The following is a 20,063-nucleotide window of genomic DNA, read 5'->3' as shown; positions in this document are numbered from 1 at the left end:
CTCAGAGGCCCCAGAAGGGATCTTTATTTCTTTTTTTGCTTTAATTTTTTTTTTATTTATTGAAACATAATGGATTGTACATATCAGTGGGGTACAGAGTTGAATATCAGTACCTGTGTGCAGTATGTGATGCTCAAACCAGGATAATTAGTATATTCAACATTATACAATATAATCGTTTTTTTGTGGCCCTTTATCAGTTCCTCACTAATCCCCTCATCTCCTCCTTTCTTACCTCTGGTAACCTCAGTTCTGTTCTTTCCTTTTGAAAGTTGAATGTATTATGGAATCTTCATTTCAATCAAACTATATGATCAGCAACTGTTTCCCCATGGAGAACTTTGAGGGATTTGAGAAGCATTGTTTTCTGTTTTTGTAGCTGTCTCTACACAAAAAATTTTGTATTTTTATTTCAGAAACATTTAAGTATATTTTAGAAATTTTTAGTAAATATCATTCTCCTATTGATTTACTGCTTCATCCTGTTGTTCAAGCACTGAGTTATATGATTAGCAGACATTTTTCCTTTTTTCTACTCTTTCCCTATGACTTTTTAAAAAAATTATTTATCTATTTATTTATCTATTTATTTATTTATTTTTTAATTTTTAATTTTTATTTATTCTTAATTTTATTTTGTCAATATACAATGTGGTTGATTATTGTGGCCCATTACTGAAACCTCCCTCCCTCCTCCCTCTCCCCCCTCCCTCCCAACAATGTCCTTTCTGTTTGCTTGTCGTCTCAACTTCAAGGCATTATAGTTGTTATGTCCCCCCCCCCGGTTTGTGTGTGTGTGTGTGTGTGTGTGTGTGTGTGTGTGTGTGTGTGAATTTATTTATTTATTATTAGCTCCCACCAATAAGTGAGAACATGTAGTATTTCTCTTTCTGTGCCTGACTTGTTTCACTTAATATAATTCTCTCAAGGTCCATCCATGTTGTTGCAAATGGCAGTATTTCATTCGTTTTTATAGCTGAGTAGTATTCCATTGTGTAGATGTACCACATTTTCAGGATCCACTCATCTGATGATGGACATTTGGGCTGGTTCCAACTCTTGGCTATTGTAAAGAGTGCTGCGATGATCATTGAGGAACAGGTATTCCTTCGACTTGATGATTTCCATTCCTCTGGGTATATTCCCAGTAGTGGGATAGCTGGGTCATATGGTAGATCTATCTGCAATTGTTTGAGGAACCTCCATACCATTTTCCATAGAGGCTACACCATTTTGCAGTCCCACCAACAATGTATGAGAGTTCCTTTTTCTCTGCAACCTCGCCAGCATTTATCGTTCAGAGTCTTTTGGATTTTAGCCATCCTAACTGGGGTTAGATGGTATCTCAGTGTGGTTTTGATTTGCATTTCCCGGATGCTGAGTGATGTTGAGCATTTTTTCATATGTTTGTTGGCCATTTGTATATCTTCCTTAGAGAAATGCCTACTTAGCTCTTTTGCCCATTTTTTAATTGGGTTGCTTGTTTTTTTCTTGTAAAGTTGTTTGAGTTCCTTGTATATTCTGGATATTAATCCTTTGTCAGATGTATATTTTGCAAATATTTTCTCCCACTCTGTTGGTTGTCTTTTAACTCTGTTGTTTCTTTTGCTGTGCAGAAGCTTTTTAGTTTGATATAATCCCATTTGTTTATTTTTCCTTTGGTTGCCCGTGCTTTTGGGGTCGTATTCATGAAGTCTGTGTCCAGTCCTATTTCCTGAAGTGTTTCTCCTATGTTTTCTTTAAGAAGTTTTATTGTTTCAGGGTGTATATTTAAATCCTTAATCCATTTTGAGTTGGTTTTAGTGTATGGTGAAAGGTGTGGGTCTAGTTTCATTCTCCTGCATATTGATATCCAGTTATCCCAGCACCATTTGCTAAACAGGCAGTCTCTTCCCCAGTGTATAGGCTTGGTGCCTTTGTCAAAGATCAGATGGCTGTAGGTGTGTGGGTTGATTTCTGGATTCTCTATCCTATTCCATTGATCAGTGTGTCTGTTTTTATGCCAGTACCACACTGTTTTGGTTATTATAGCTTTGTAGTATAGTTTAAAGTCAGGTAGTGTTATGCCTCCAGCTTTATTTTTTTTGCTCAGCGTTGCTTTGGCTATGCGTGGTCTTTTATTATTCCATATAAATGTCTGGATAGTTCTTTCCATTTCTTAGAAAAATGTCATTGGAATTTTGATAGGGATTGCATTAAATTTGTATATCACTTTGGGTAGTATGGACATTTTCACTATGTTGATTCTTCCAATCCAAGAGCATGGGATATCTTTCCATCTTCTTGTATCCTCTCTAATTTCTCTCAGCAGTGGTTTGTAGTTCTCATTATAGATATTTTTCACCTCCTTGGTTAACTCAATTCCTAAGTATTTTATTTTTTTGGTGGCTGTTGTAAATGGGCAGGCTTTCTTGATTTCTCTTTCTGCATGTTCACTATTGGAGAATAGAAATGCTACTGATTTTTGTGTGTTGATTTTGTATCCTGCTACTGTGCTGAAGTCATTTATCACCTCCAAGAGGTTTTTGTAGAGGTTTTAGGCTGTTCGATATATAGGATCATGTTATCTGCAAACAGGGACAGTTTGACTTCATCTTTTCCAATCTGGATGCCCTTTATTTCCTTCTCTTCTCTGACTGCTCTGGCTAGTACTTCCAACACTATGTTGAATAGGAGTGGTGAGAGTGGGCATCCTTGCCTATGAGTTTTTTTAAAATGGAAGTTTCTCCTAACCACTTAGCTGATTCATTGTATTAATTGTCCTTTCTTTTTCATTTGGAAAATAAATTCACTGATATTCACAGTTTGCTAAATTGGTTGTTAATGATTATTCTCTAATATGCCTGTGCACTTCTCCCACCATTTGAACTGTTTGCTTACCAAGAGTCATTCATGTTTGTTTCCAATGCAATTTTTGTAATTGTGTAAATTAGTTAAGTATATAAACAGATGAAATGTTAATATGAAAAACGTAGTTTATTAAGTTGAATGCTTTGGAAAAATTCAAAGTTAAGTTTCTGAAAAGTTGAGGTCAGTTAGCTGTGGGGAAACAATACAAGATCGGGGGACATTGTATAAATATAAATGGGGTTTTTGTTTGCACACAGATTTTTTCATTTTAAATAACCCAAAGTTAGAAATGTGGACCATGGTTTATGTGAATAGGAGAAATCCATCAATTTATAGTAAAGGTAAGGCCATGGCTCCATATTCAAAGATTGGTGAGTTGAAGGTGTATTTATATGTTTTATGTTATCCTAAAATGCTTAAAATTTATATGTGGAACTTTTCAAGTGTTTTCCTATGTTTTTTTTGTTTGTTTTCCTATGTTAATAAAAATTTTTTTTTTCAGGTAAATGGCACTTGTCTAAGTTAGATAAAAGGGATTTTACTGGAATAATTGCTTTAAAAATTTTTTTATTGTGAAAAGTATCAAGCATATAGAAAAGTAGAAAGACTAGTATAATGAACTCCCATGTACTTGTTGCCTAGATCTAACAATTATTATAATTTTTCATATTTGCTTTATCTATTTTCTTGTAATATTTTCAATACCTTACAGATATCTTGATTCTAAATTTTTTTTGAGGTTTTAGAGAATAAGGACATTTTTCTGCATAACCATAGTATCTCTGTAGCACTTAACAAAATTAGCAGTAGTTGTCTAATATTGTGTGATATCCATTTCTTATTCAGATTTTCCCAGATGTCCCCAAAAGCTCTTTTACATGTGGATTCTCCAAAGCAGAGTACAGGCAACGTCTACATATTACATTGGGTTGTTTTGTCTCTTAAGTTTCTTTTAATCTAGAACTGCTGCCCCACCTTCCTCGTTTTTTTTTTTTTTTTTTTTAATGTCTACTAATAATTTAACTTGTTGAGGAAGCTAGGTATGTTGTCCTGTAGACTGTCTCACCTGTTGGCTTTATATGATTGCTTCTCTCTTGTAGTGTTTGCCTTGTTCCTGTATCACCTGAATTTTCCTATAAGCTGGAAATTATTTATTAACGTTATTTTAAAATTAATAATTATTAGTTTTCTATTGCTGCTGGACCAAATTACCAGAAACTAAGGGCCTTAAAAAACCTCGAACTTATTGTCTTTTAGTTCTGGAAGTGAGACATTAAAATCAGTTTTACTGGGCTAAAGTCAAGGCGTCAGCATGGCTGGTTACTATCAGAAGCTCTAAGGGGAGTATCCATTTCTTTGTCTTTTTTAGCTTCTAGTTGCCGCTTATATTCTTTGGCCTGTGGCCCCTTAAAGCAGATCACTCCAGTCTCTGCTTCCAGTATGACACAGCCTTCTCTGACTCTCTTGTGTCCCTCTTATAATGACTGCTGTCATCACAGTGGGCTCACCAGGATAATGCAAAATAATCTCTCCATCTCATGATTTTTAACTTAATCACACCCACAAAGTCACTTTTGCCATATAACTAATGTTCACAGGTTCTGGGAATTAGAATGTGGGCATATTTGGGGGGTTATTATTCAAACTAGCACAATAAAGAAGAGAATGAAGTTGAAGATAACATCTTTGTTGACCATAAATGAATGAATAAGTGAAGCAAAGATGTGTATATTTATGTATATATAAATGTGTGTGTGTGTGTGTGTGTGTGTGTGTGTGTGTGTGTGTGTGTGTGTGTATAAAGGTACTTCAAAAAGTTTGCGGAAAAATTGAATAAAAGATTATATAAATCCATGAACTGTTTGAAGACCCATTGTACGTAAAATATATTCAAACATTACACAAAGATTTAAAGTGGAAAATAAAAACCTTTCTTCTTCACCTCTTTATCTTACCTCCTCTTCCTCCTATTCTTGTCCTTTCTCCAAAACAGTACTTCTAACCTTTTCTGTGCCACCAACCCTTTTTGGAAGCCGATGGATCCTTTCACAAAATAAAAGATAAAATAAAAAATGATGAATTAAAATAGAATCACAAAGAAAATCAGTTGTATTGGGATGGTTAATAATGTTAAAATATTTTGCTACGTAGTAATATATATTCATGTATTAAAAAGGTCTTCTTATTCATGTATTAAAAAGGTCTAGCAGCAGTTTTAGTAACTTCCATATATATGCATATTATATATATATATTTTTTTGGCAGCTGTCCAGCGTAATTTTAAAATAGAGATAAGGGACTGTCTGGTTAGCTCAGTTTCTTAGAGCACAGCCTGATAACAGCGAGTTCATGCGTTCGGGTGTCCGTACCTGCGAGCTGCCAAAAAAAATAAAGATTAAAGAATAAAATAGAAATAAGTATAAATATTTTGGATGTCTGCAACAACTATATTGTCTCTGGGTGACAGAATCACAGATATTTCCAATACCTATAGAAAATGCTTAATTTCAGTTAGATTTTAGTGAAAATATGTTTGTAATTTTTCCCCATCTGGGATAGGCTGAATAAGGTCCCCAAAAGATATTCACATCCTAGTCCCTGCAATCCATGAATGTTAGTTTATATGGGAAAAGGGACTTTGCAGATGTGATTAAGTGGGAGGTTGAGATGGGGAGATTTTCCTGGATTATTTGGGTGAGCCTTAAAAGCAATCACATGTATCCTTATATGAGGGAGGCAGAAAGAGATTTGACACAGAAGAGAAGACTGTATGATAAAAGCATAGGGAAGCAAAATCAGAGAGAGATGTTATACTGTTGGCTTTATAGATGGAAAAGGGGTCATGAGCTTGGGAAGAAAAGGAATATAGCTGTAAGTGTTGGAAAAGGCAAGGAAATGGAGTCTTCCCTAGAGCATCTGGAGGGAGTGTGACCCTGTTGATTTATTGATTTTGGCACTTTGATACTGGTTTTGGACTTCTGGTCTCTAGTTGGGAGAGAATAAATTTTTGTTCTTTTAAGCCACCACATTTATGGTCATTTGTTACAGCAGCCATAGGAACAAATATATGGTGCAAGTTCACAGACCACTTAACTTCAGTCCACTGCTGGGTTAGGAGTGAGGGGTGGGGGGGTGGTCCATGGACACCTGCTTCAAAGATAACACTGTTAAGATTTTCTTGTGTATCCTTTCATTCACAAATGTTACACCTGTACCGTGGTAAGTGCTTGTCTTCATGTATCTACTGTCTGTTGCTTAATAGCTTATTTGTTTGAATTGCAAATATATAAACATACTACAAAATTTTTAAAAGGATGTGGTGAGAATAAGTCCCTCTTTTTGCCATTCCCTATTCTCTCTTCCTGTAGGTACCCAGTTTTTGTGTATCCTCCCAGAAATATCTGATACATTTACAAATATGTATGTATGTATTCTTACATTTTCTTTTTACACTAATGATAGCATACTGTGCAAACTGTTTCATACATTTATCCACATAATGATATGCTTTTTTCTTAGATTTTGTCCTTCACAATACCTTTGAGGCTTCCTGTGTACTATTTCTTCCTGTATTACTCTATTTTTTATTAGATTTTGTTCTGTCCAGTACCTGTATGCCTGTATACTATTCCATTGTTTGATGCAGCAGAGTAAGCAATGTATCAATGGACTTTTAAGCTATTTACTCTCTTTTGTTTCTATAAATGATATGAATATCTTTGTATGTAAGTAATCGTGTTCTTCTGTGATTAAATGGTAGGGTGAATACCTAGAAGTTAATTGTTGGATCAGATATTTCGGGCGTTTGTAATTTTGATAGATACCACCATAAATGACAGAGTTTAAAACAATTTGCCCCCACCCCCACCCCTCAGCCGTGTGGACTGTTTTCGTATACTTTAGTCAATATAGTGTTATCTAACATTTTGATCTTTGTTTATCATGAAAAAAAAAGATATCTCATTGTAATTTTAATTTTTATTCTCTTATAATGAGTGAAATTGACCCTGTTTCTGATCACAGAGCTATTTGAATTTTCTTTTCTGTGATTCTTTGTTATTTATTTGTCCTTTGTGTGTGTGTAGGTGGAGGACTTTAGTCTTTTTAATTCACTGTTGGTGATATAGATTGCAATTTTTTTTTGTTCCTTGCTTGTTTTGACTTTGCTTGTGGCTTTTTTTATGCATAAATATTTCCTGTATACATAGTCTAATTTTATCAATCTTTTATGGTTTATGGGTTTTATGTTTAGAAAAGATCTTCTCCGTCCTGAAATTATAAAAAAATATTGTGCATACTTTCTTTTATTTTTTATAGGTTTTTTAAATGTTTAATTCTTTCATCCATTTGTAATTTATTTTAGTTTAAGTTTTAAGATAGGACTCTAAGGTCCCCTTTTAATTTTCATTCTGCCATATCTCCCTTTATAGTATCAAGGGTAACTTAGAATATTATTTTTTACAGTTCTTGATTAGACTGCTATTATTCAGTAAATTGGTTCTGTATATTTATCTTCTATCAACTACTTTTATCTTTTATTCCCTTCTTTGTTTTCTGTTTTTAATTTGTATTAACCTGTACTTTCATTAACTATTTTTTTAAAGTGAAAAGGCAAATACATGGACCTAGTTAAAAATATTCCCACAGTACAAAATAGAACAAAAAGGTATACAGTTAGAAAAAGGTCTTTTCCACCTTTTCATCCCTCAGCTCTCTCGTCAGGATTGTTGGCCTTTTATTGTTTTTGATCATGTCTGTCTTTTTACTGAAATTTTCCACTTATAAAATAATAATTCTCTTTTGATGATTTTGTAGCACATATAAGCTTTTTTAGTAAGAAAGAAGTATTTTCCTCTGGGTCCTTAGTTCAAATTCTGAATGAAAACTAACTTTGAGATATATATAGCTCTGTATGTATAGCTACACATAATTTTTAGGTATTACGACTTAGAGGACTATTTCTGCAAGTAGAAGAAAGTCTACATAAACGTAAGTAGTCAAGATTCCAGAGTTAAATTGCCTGTCTTTTTAACAGAATACTGAAGCTTACTATCTGACCTTTGGTAAGTTATTTAATCTTCTTCCTGGGCCTCAATTTCTCATCTGGAGAATAGAATTCTACCTCAAAGGATTGATATGGTGATTAAATGAGAAAATGATTAAGAGTGCTTAGAATTAGTTTTTGCCAAATGTTAGCATTGAAAAAAATGTTATTGTATTTGCTTTGGAATTTTTACTCTGAATCTGTAACTATGACTATTCTTAAAATTCGACTTTACACTGGTAAGTATTGGGGATTTTCTTCTCATTCCTTTTATGGTACAAAAACCTAAAGAAAGCAGTGAAATAATTTGTTGTGATTTTTAATGATTTTTTACTATTGCTTTTTTAAAAAAGAATTCATTCATGTGTCTAATTTTTTCATTTATTATAAACTACAAAAAATAGTTTAAGTTAAAACTGTTATATATACATTTTAATGCATAAATGGAGTTTTTTTCCTCACAAAAGAGACCAGTTTGTTACATTGACATTATTCTATGTAAGCTCAATTCCCTCAGACATTTATGTATTATAAAAAGCTTACTGTGTGCTTTTAGGCTAATAAAGGGTAATAAATTGGTTATCTGGACACCACATATTCTTGTTTCCTTTATAAATTACTTTTAGGCTATAATAGGTAGAATATTCTACATAAGAGTCTAAATTTATCCAGAATAACAGCGTAAGTTTTTGAGAAAACCTTCACAGAAAGTATTACTGATCATTGACAACATCATGACATATAATGCTTAGACATTTCACATTTAAAGTAGTAGAACCTGCATTTTTGCACCTTTAAATGCCCTTACAAAGTGATCTTATGCTAATTTTTGAAACTGGAAAAGATCTGAGACATAGGAATATAGAGAGAGAGAGCAAAGAGGAGACATTCATCTCTTTGATTCCCATTAGTCACTTTTAAATAGAACAGAGCTCTCTATTAAGGGAATTGCCTATTCAGAAAAAGTTGGAGTTGCAGTGGGACAGTTTGTAGAGTGAATCCCAAGAGAATCATGGATCAAAGAAAGAACTGGGATGTGGTAACTGTGATTTTTGAATTATATTGTTTGGGAGAATGAAATGGAGGTAAGGTTTGCTTCAGCAGGGTAGGGTTAAATTTTGCTATCTTTTGCAGAAGGGGGTTGATGAAGGACACAGTAGAAAATTGAATTGGTTTATTTGCCATTTGGAAAGTCCCTTTGAGAAAAATCGAGATTGTTTTGCTTCATAATGTTTGAAGGTTACAATTTACTCCTCTATATATTTTGTTCTGCACCTTTTCTCAGGCTTTTGTGGTACTCCAATAAAAAATTTTTTTAAAAAAATGTGTAATATACGTATAGTAAAAGTCATGTTTTTTTACTCTGCAGTTCTGCAAGTTTGGACAAATGGATGGTCTTGTATCTACCACCACACTCACAGTATAGAGTACCAGAATTTTCTCCCATGACTCTTTGTAGTTAATTCCTTTTTCCATCCCCAATCCCTGACAACCACTGATCTGATTTCTGTCCCTATGCTTTTTCTTTTTCCAGAATGTCATATGGATGGAATAATACAGTATATAGTCTTTTGGGTCTGGTTTCTTTCATGTAGCATAATGTATCTGGGATTCATTCACCTTGTATGTATCAGTAGTTTCTTCCTTTTTATTACTGAGTAGTTAGTATTCCATTGTGTGGATATACTATAGTTTATTTATCCATTCCCCAGTTAAGGTACTCTCTAGGCAGAATAATGGCACCTCAAAGATATCTCCAGAACCTGAGAATATCTTACTTTACATGACAGAAGGGATTTTGCAGATTTGATTGAGGTTAAGGACCTTAAAATGGGGAGATTATACTGGATTATCCTGTTTGGGCCAATCTAATCACATGAGTTCTTAAAAGTGGAAGAGCGAAAGAGAAAAGTGGATCAGAGATCTGTGACATGTGAAGGACTTGACTAGAAGCTAGGAACAGTTCTCAGCTTACAGCCAACAATAAAATAGGGACCTTGGTCCTATAAATAGCAAGGAACTGAATTCTGCCAAAAACCCCAAAAAAGCAGGAAATAAATTTTCCCCTAGAGCCTCCAGAAAGGAGTGTAGTCTGTGTATGCTTTGATTTTTAGTCTGGTGAGAACTGTACTAGATTTCTGACTGTAATATAATAAGTTTAAACCCCCAAGTTTGTGGTAATTTGTTACAGCAGCAATAGAAAACTAATACAGGGACATTTGAGTTGTTTTTCTTTTTTGGTGATTTCAAATAAAGCCACTATAAATATTAACATACAAGGTTTTGTGTGAACATACAAGTTCTTCATTTTAGTTGGGCAAGAACCTAGGGGTGAGATTGCTGGGTCGTATTTGCTGATAACAAGTACGAGAGTTCCATTTGTCAGTTGTTTCGATTTTAGACATTCTAATATACAATTGACCCTTGAACAATGTCGGGGTTAGGGGTACCGACCCCACCCAGTCAGAAATCTGTATATTTCTTTTGACTCCCCCAAAAGTTAACTACTTAACTACTTAAGTATGAGGAATGCTTTCCCCTGGGTCTTGGCCATGCCTCATCAGAGCCTCCCAGGGGTGGGGCTGCACTAGATAGTAAAATTCTTAACTACTTACCTGCTAGTAGCCTACTATAGCCTACTGTTAGGTAGGCTAATTAACTGTTTCATGTATTCATGACATACCAGACCCAACATTTTCCAACATATTAATTTGAAAAATTTGCATATAAATGGTCCTGAGCAGCTCAAACCCTGTTCAAGAGTTTGCTGTGTATGTAGTGGTATCACACTGTGGTTTTAATTTGCATTTCTTTAATAACTAATGAGGCTTAATATCTATTATTGTGTTTATTTGCCATCTGTATATCTTCCTTGGTGAAGTGACTTAATTTTTTTTATCGTGTTTATTTGCTATGTATATCTTCTTGGTGAAGTGTTGTTAATTTTTAACCTACTTTTTAAATTAGGTTTTTTCTATTTTTGTAATTTGAGAGTTCTTTTTATATTCTGGATACAGTTCTTTATCCAATATGTAGCTTACAAATATTTTCTCCCAGTCTATGTATGGCTTGTCTTTCTATTCTCTTAACAGTCCCTTTGGAAGACAGAAATTTTTAATTTTGGTGAATACAGTTTACCAATATCTTTATTTACAGGTCATGGTTTTGGTGACATCTTTGCTTAATCTAGGATCACAAAGGTTTCTTTCCTGGGTCTTGTAGAAATTTTATTGGTTTACATGTTTAGGTCTCTGATCCATTTTGAGTTAATATTTGTACAATTGATCCTTCATCAAGGGTTTGACCTGCATGGGTTCACTTATACATGGATTTTTTTTTCAGTGAATAAATAAATACAGTACTGTAAATGTATTTTCTCTTATGATTTTCTTAACATTTTTTCCTCTAGCTTTCTTTATTGTGAGAATACAATATAGAATACTGTAGTAGATTGAATTATGTCCCCCAAAACTCATTGAAGCTTGAATTGTGTCCCCCAAGTTTTATGTATTAGAAACTTAGCCCCCACTGTGACTGTTAGAGGGTGGGAAATCCTACTGTGGTAAGTGAAAGGTGAAGCCTTAAAGAGGTGATTGGACTGTAGGACCCTGCAGTAGTGAGTAGATTAAAAATGGTGGTCAGGGGCATAGTTCTGAGGGCTTTAAAAGAAGAGAGTCTGTCTTTCTCTCTGCTCTCTCTGCTTCCACCATCTTGCAATGTGAGACCCCCTGGGTCACTGTCGCCACCACCAGATGGACTTTGGTCTTCCCAGCCTCAGAAACTGTAAGCAATACATTTTGTTTTTCTTTATAAATCACCCAGTTTCAGGTATTTTGTTATAAGCAGTGGAAATGGACTAGTACATATAACATACAAAATAAGTGTTAATCAACTGTTTATGTTAAGGCTTCTAGGTCAGCAGTAGGCTATTAGTAGTTAAGTTTTGGGGGAGTCAAAAATTATACACCCCTAATCCTCTGCATTGTTCAAGGGTGAACTGTATGTGGTGCAATGTATGGACTGAAAATCATATCCATGTAGTTATCCAATTGGACTAGCACTTATTCAAAGACTGTTCTACATTAAATTGCCTTTACCCCTTTGTTGAAATCAGTTGACCATATTTTTGTGGGTCTGTCTCTGGAATCTTATTCTGTTCCATTAATCTGTATGTTTATCCTTTCTCAAATACCATATTGTCTTGATTATTGTAATTTTGTAGTCTTTAAATCTGGTAGTGTGCATTCTCCAGCTTTCTTCTTTTTCAAAATTGTTTTGGCTATATGTGTTTTTTGCTTTTTGTTTTTTGGCCTGTCTCTTATTTTTGATAGTAGAAAGCTCACAGGAAGGTAAGCTGGTAAGGTCTCTATTTTTACTTCTAGGAGTATGAAGAGAATCCAGCGTTATACTTTTTGTTGTGCCAGTTTACCTGACTCTTTGTCAGCTGACTTTTATTAAATAAGAGGAATCAGACAGGCTTAGTCCTGTTTATTCTTCTATTGAGGTACCTTCCCAGTATTTTTCATTTTGACAAGAAATTTACACACTCCCCCCCCCTTTAAGCTTTAGTAATTCACATGTGTGGTTGTTCTTGATTAAGTGCCATAGATCTCCCCAGGGTATTACTCTGATTAAAAAATAAAAATAAAAATCATTGAGTTGTAAGAAAGGATCGAGAGTGGATAATTGTATTTGGGGTAAAATAAAGTTGGACTGATTGGGTTAAGAAGTTAAATCCCAGGGATAGGTATAGGGATCTCTTGTAATTCAAGACCAAGTTTATAAATTAAGCTGCTTTGAAGAAGGAGCATTGCTGATGGGAGAAGGGAATTAGGAAAATAAAAAACATTTTTTTCTTTAATGGAAAGGTACACAAAGATCATTGCAAAATTTTTAACCCAAACTGGCTTTGGCAGTGTTTCCTCCCTCTCCCTCTCTCTCCAGTTGTTATAAAATTCTTACATAGTGGGATAGAAATATTAACATTATATTAATATCAAACATAGTGTTTGATAAAAATATTTAAATGCCATTTAAATATAAATTGGAATTGCTTTAGTCTTCCTAATTCTGGCACCTAGGATGACTTATCATCTGATAGTAGAGGTTTTTTATTTTCACGAAACTAGAAATAAAAAGACACGTTTTCTTAAAATTAAAGGCATTGCCTTTTCTCTAAATATCTTGTCTTTTATGCTATTTAGATAATTTTTGTTGTAAAGTCCACATCTTGGAAAAATTAGCTAGTTATAGTTTAAAAAATTCCAAACTCTTGAAAGCTATTTCTGGCAGTTTTTTTTTTTTTAAACTTCAGATAATACTGATATAAAACTACGTAGCTTTCTACTTTTCTGCCACAAGGTGGTGTACTGTACCCACTGTCTGAAATTCTGTTTGGTGACCTCAACAGCCTGATCAAACCCAACTTAAGATAAAATAGAATGTTATAAAAGTTCACTTTGGGCACTAAAATAAATTGTTTGTGACAGCACATAGTCTTTATAGAAGGGTCCAATTTTATTTGAAGGAGATTTAAGGGAATTTCACAGGGAGGCCAGTTTTTATTGCATTATTATTAATTAAAAAAAATTTTTGGAAATAATTTCAGACTTATTAAAATGTTGTAAGAGCAAGAATAGTACAAGAAACCTTTATATGCCCTTTGCCTAGTTTTACCTATTGTTAACATTTTATCCTATTTGCACACCTCTTTATGTGTGTATGTGTATGTGTATGTGTATTATATTATTATTTTTTTCTTTTACCATTTGAGTCTGAGTTACATACATCATGATAATTTTCTTCTAAGTACTACATTGTTTTTCCAATGGATAAAGATATCCTATTATTTAACCACAACACAGTAGACACTTCAGTAAACTTATCATTGATACAATATTTTTACCCAATCTACCATCAATATTTCAGTTTGTCTTTTGACTCACTAATGTCCTTATAACATTTTCCCCACAGTTCAGGAGGCTCAGGTCAGTGATAACACTTAATTGTCATGGCTTTTTAGCCTCCTTTAGCTTGGTATATCTCCATAGTCTTTTGTCTTTTATAACATTGACATAGAACTCCCTTTAATATAACATTACTCATTTCCATTTGGGTTTGTCTGATGATTCCTCATAAATGTTATACATTCTCAGGTAGAATATTTTACAGGTGAGCTTTTATCTTTCTCAGGATATTACATATGCCCATCTTCATTTTATTGGTAATGTTACATTATATTTTTTTGAAGTAATTCCTTAGAATTAAGTGCCATCCAAAGATGTGTAAAAGCAAACAAGGAATATACTTAGAAATAGCTTAATACTTCCAATAGATAAAGTCTAATTTGACTGGAAGGCTTGAGGTAGCACATTTTAACTTTATTCCTTGCAAAGCTTTTAATGTAATATATTGACATTTAATCTGTCCCTGGATTGCCAAGAAGAATTGTTGGTATCTTCCTTGGGATTTGCCAGTAATTCTGGTGAAAGAATAAAATCTAAGTAGGTAGCATTAGACACAAGTATAAAAAACTGAGACATCTCAATTATAAATCTCTCAGATGTTAAAGTTAATATCAAAGCCAAATAATTTTGTAGTCTTTGAGTTTATGCTTATTTTAGTGAAGTTTTAATGCAAAACAAATGTATAAGTGCCAGATATGTTGACTGGAAAGAGTATTATAAACATCTTAAAGAAATTATCACAGCTCTTTTTTTATCCTTTGGTTATTTGAGGGATCTATTACTGTTACCTGGATAGAAATAATTTTGTGAGTACGAAAATTTCCTAAATATTTTTCTAGTATGTTAACCTTAGGGTTTGTTTAAAAATTCTCAGATGACAGTAGATACCTATTTTGAAGAATATTGTCACTTAACTCATTTAAATGTTTACAATTAATTTCTTGACTTTTTTGCTGAAAAGTATTTATTGTTAAGATGGTATAATGCTGTTTAAGAAAGAGCATTAGTTTAGTTTGCCGCTCTATTGCAGAACATAGGGAATTGAAACTTTTTTGCATGATCTTTTAATCCATTTACTTTGCATATGTATATTACATATAAAATATGTATTTTCTGCATACTGTAGATATCAAAGCATTTGAGGTATGAAATTAGATGAATATAAAGTAATTTGAATGCCAAATTGCCCATTAAATTTAACAGTTGAACTTGCAGAGTTATTGGGTACTGCTGTGAGTTGTGATTTCTCCCATCAGCTAGCCTTCAGAGTATCAGAAGGTTGAAAAAATTACCTCAATGTTCCTTTCAGGTTTGCCCCTTGATTTTACAAAGAAGTATAATGCTTAAATTGGTAGAAGTTTATAGCTGCAGCTTTTGACACTTGTATACGTGTTTCTGACTTTCCAGAGTGCACTAAATGGTACCCTGGGGACTTAAAAGAATTCATTGTCTCTTCTCAAGTGCCTGACAATTCTAGGAACCTGGGCAGTAAATTTTATTTGATTGAATATAGTTTTTAAAACTGTTTTTCTTTATTTTCATTCCTTAGGCAAGACATCTGTGTAGATTCTACTTCATCCCTGAAAGAAAACAAGCAACCTGAAGGTTTGGAATTAAAACAAGGTATGAATCAAGCACTTAAGTTTTGTATAACATTTATCTCAAGATTAGAAGTTTTTATCAATAATGCATTTTCAGTGTTCCATCTCGCTCCATTTTACAGATAGGGGAACAGAGTAATTTACTTGGTCTAAGATCAAAAGAGTAAAGAACACGTCCTTTATTTCATGATACCGTTAGCTACTGGAGTGGTTATACCGTAATCATGTATAGTTAATTACAGGTGCCAGCAGAAAGTTTTTATTAGTTTTAATTTAGTAATTTCTATTATATATCATCCTCAGCTGCAAGACATTAGAGATATGTTAACCGGGTAGCTTTGTGTTGTATGTGGAAGAAATGGTAAGTTTTGTAGTATTTTTTTTTTCCTGAGATATTTTGTCCTTGTTTACTTTCTTCCTTATTTATTGCTTTCTTTAAATCAAGTTTTTGACATTAGCAGAAATAAAGTGGTAATTTTAATTTATTCAAGCCAAGTAAATTAATAGGGCTATTTTTTAAGTGTCTTTGATTTTTCTCATCTCTAGTAGGAAAAAGTGAAATTAAAATAAGTTTTTATTAGTTACTCAAATGACACCTCATATTTTTCCTTTTATCTGATAAAACTAACGCAGAGCAGTAAGAATTGGTTGCAACCAAGAGGGTTGAGTTATCTAACCTAATCTTTGATGGCCTAGAATAATTTCTCTAAAACTTATCATGTGAACTTATTTGGTAGAGAGAAGCTATTCATCAGTTTATTTAGGTAGAATTTTTTTTTAACTGTGGTCTGTTAGTAATGTTTAACAAAGTAAAAAAAGTTGGATAATTAATTTTGTGATTGTTGAATTTATATGTAGAGAGAACAAAATCTAGATTTTTTGTAATTCTAATTTATGAACTGTGGGGTTTATGAATATTTCTGATGGTTTTGAGAATTCCCAGTGCTTTTCAGAAGTCCTGTTAGGTTAGCTTCATAAATAGGCCAAACAAAATTGTCTTTGTGCTCTGACGACTTCTGAGCACCTCCATAGCGATAAACTCAGATTCATAGTTTTCTTGGCATTTATTTGTCACATATGTTTACATGCTAAACACACGTTGTTTTCATATAATCATAGTCATATAACCCTTTTATACATCATGGGCAATTAGACTACACTGCTATTGTTCTCTTTTTTCTACTCTTTGTATCAAATGAGCAGATAGTATAGAAGGTATGCTATTAGATCATCTGGGGAGAGAAGAATGTTATATATAAGGGATAGAAGAAGCTAGAATGGGAGGGTTGATTCCAGTTTTTAGGGAAAAAGGAATGGATTCCACATTGTACAAGTTAGCCAATACTGCCTTCTAAGAGAAAATGTTTTTCTACTCCCATATTACAACACCCAGAGTTCTTTAGAACTCACTTTTTAGTGTCAACAGCCTGTTTTGCTGTGATTTTCTCATGGTAAACTTTAATCATTTGAAAATCAGAGTAGCCAGATGTCACAAAGTCCAGGCCTTTTATGCTCAGGAGCCTATACGCTATACTCAGGTTCTCACCTTGGTATCAGAAATATCAAGAACACAGTGATGGCAACAAACAGAGGTAAGAAAACATGAGATCAAGTGTAGCATTGCTACTGTACAATACAATTCCTACTCCTGTTGTGACTAAATCTATAGGAAGTGATTAAATTAAGTTTCTACTTTTTTTTTTTTTTTTAAAGAAAACGGGGAAATAAGTAAAGTCTTTTAGAAAAATATCTTTAAAAATGAGTAAAATATAAAATATTTGGTTGCATAATGGGATCGATATAAATTATCCAGAAGATTCATTTATGCAGAACAAATTTCCAGATAAATAGTATAGTTGAAATTTGGACCAGATAGAAAGTAACTTGCTTGGAAGTTAAGCTAAGAAGCTGAGGTACACCGGGAAATAGAAATCTTGTTAGGTTCAATAATTATTCCCTTTTTTCTAAATGAACCAATATTGTCTATTTATACTGTGCAAAAGTTTCAAACTCTGTTATCTCTAACCTTTCTTGCATAGCTAGCTATTCTTACACAGTGAGCTCAGTAAAATCAGAATGCTTCTTGTGAATGCCTTGTCATTTTAATGGCTTGACCATTTAAGAAAATTCATTGAAGCTTATTTAGTACTAAAGTAACCCTTTGTTCAGTGGACAGTAATATAAAGCAGCACTGAATTTTCTCTTTGCTCTTTCAGAATAAAATAAACCTTATTATTTGACCAATTATTGGTATATGATACTAACAAATTCTTTACATTTTCAGTTTTTTCAACTTCTAAAATACTCAAGTATTGCTTGAGTAATACTCAAACATTAACTATGAATTAGTTAAATTTAAATTGGCATTTCTTTGTCTAGTATTGGTTGCATTCATCTTGTCGATAGGAAATATCACTTATGAAACTGGCAGTGCTGAAGATGAGTATCAGATTGTACACTAACGTCCACCACACTTTGATAATGGACTAATATCTAAAGAACTACCTTCACTTTGCAAATATTATTTAAATGTAAATATAATCTATTGGTTGATTGGTGCTGTAGTAAAATAGAAGCTCTTCTGTTAGAAAGCTTCTTAAATCATTCATTTTCAGCAAGAAAGCAGTTATATAAGAAACATTAGTTATGGTTTTGCTCTTTGGCACAGCTGTGTCTATGGAGGTACACGTACGCATGCACATGTACCTGTGTAAACTCGTGTGCAAGCTTGATATCTTATGTTAGTTTCCTGAAGGAGTTCAGGGATTGTATTATTGAAAAGATTTAGCTCTGCTTTTAAAATAGTGATGGTTTATATACATTTTCTAAATTGGTTATTTTGTCTTTAGCTAAAAAAGTGAAAACTGCTATTTGCCGAAGGTATTTAATGTGTAGAAAATGTTTTTAAAATATCAAATCTCTACTAATGTTAATGAATTATCTTCTTACAGATTTATTTATACGTAGGTAAGTTTGCTCAAGACATTCAGCAATATTAAAATTTGGTTTGTATTTAAATTGTTTAACATTTGCAACTGGGGATATATGTAGTTTTTCAAATTATTCTCCCTTGTAACTTCAAGAATTAAGTTCTTATGTTTGCATTCCTTCTTGGAAGTTGTCAAGAGAAAAAATTTAAAACTATCAATACATGGGAAATAGCTGAGTTAAGTTTGGATATTTAGGTTGAAGAAAAGAATTGAGGTTCATAGTAGTTATTTCAAAATACTTGAAGAGCTGTCAAATGGAAGAGTGATTAGGTTTATTCTCTATGACCTTCGAGAATAAAATAGGGCCAGTAGATAAAGTTATCATTAGACAAAAATTTGGGGTTCAATTTATTTATTTCAAATAACAGAGGTGTCAGACAATGCAGTGGACTGCCTTCTAAGATATATTCCTATTCCTGAAGGTGTTCAAACGCAGGTTTCATAAACTGCCACTTGATGGCGCTGTTGTAGAGCAGATTTAAGCAATGGTTGGATGTTTGGCCTTGATCTTCTAGTTCTTTTCTAGCGGTAAGTTTTTGGAAAGACCAGTACCTAGTGCTTAGTTGTATTTGGGAAGAAGGCTTAATAACTGTTTTCTTAAATTCTTTAATAGAAACAGAGTAAAATATACAAATTTTTTTGTTATCTCTTCTTTTTTATTGTATTAAAGGAAAAGATGCTAGATTTAGTCTTTAGGCTGTTTAAGGGCTCCTTGAAATATGTTTATTTGAATAGTCATTAAAATAAATAATGTAACCATATATTGTGTAAAATGATCAAAATCAATTAAGACATTTACTACATCTTACTCTGAATCTTGTGCATTAGCTTTCTCATGTGAAAATGATTTTTCCATTTATTATTATTCAGACACACACAAAATGTGCACACAGTTTTGCTTTGGTCAGGCTCAAATCTTGCCCCCCACCTCCTTTTAAAAAATAATTTAGTTGCCTTCTGAACTATATTTTGGCCTCCTAGTTCACAAGTTAATGAATATTAGACAGCTTTTAAGAATTATCTTGTTAACAAGAGCTTCAGGAAGTTGAAAAGTGAACTGTATGTAATAGGGGAAAAAATGTTTGATTGTCAGTGGTTAAACTCTGTGATGAAAGCTCAGAATAGATATTTCCTATTGCTTCTTTCAGTCTTTCAGACCAGAGGTCACCAAAGTGTGATTATCACAATCCCAGGAAGTGAAGAAAAAAAATACCAGGGCTTCTAAAATAAATAAACTAATAAATTAAAGTCTCTCCCTTTTAAAATTTCTGATTTCATATATATTATTGTAATAGTACATATCAATCTGTAAGTAAATAAAAATATATATTGGGCAGGTGCTTAAAAATGTTTTCACTGATTGATTTACATAGGCTGAAGTTGAGAGACAACTAACTAGTTTGAAACCATGATAAAGAATTACAGGGAGTGGCGAATGGGATATTGGATAAAGAGGGTAAAGTCTCAGTTAGAATCTTAAAGTTCTGGAGATCTATTGTACAGCATGGTGCCTATACAAAAATTATTGTATATTTGAAAATTGCTAAGAGAGTAGATCTTAAATGTTTTAACCACAATAAATAAGTATGTGAGGTGATAGATATGGTAGTTA

General features: G+C 33.1%; 1 protein-coding gene across 1 annotated transcript in view; it reads left to right on the top strand.

The window, feature by feature from the left end:
- Positions 1-20,063, top strand: part of CAAP1 (caspase activity and apoptosis inhibitor 1) — a 98,846-nt gene that overhangs the window by 26,384 nt on the left and 52,399 nt on the right. Inside the window, exon 5 of the mRNA XM_063081095.1 lies at positions 15,410-15,483. Coding sequence (XP_062937165.1) covers positions 15,410-15,483 — 74 coding nt within the window. The remainder of the gene's footprint in view (positions 1-15,409; positions 15,484-20,063) is intronic.

The sequence above is a fragment of the Cynocephalus volans genome, chromosome 16, assembly GCF_027409185.1.
Source record: "Cynocephalus volans isolate mCynVol1 chromosome 16, mCynVol1.pri, whole genome shotgun sequence".
Classification (NCBI taxonomy): Eukaryota; Metazoa; Chordata; class Mammalia; order Dermoptera; family Cynocephalidae; genus Cynocephalus; species Cynocephalus volans.
Note: the sequence above shows the minus strand (reverse complement) of the source record. Positions and strands in the feature narration are given on the sequence as shown.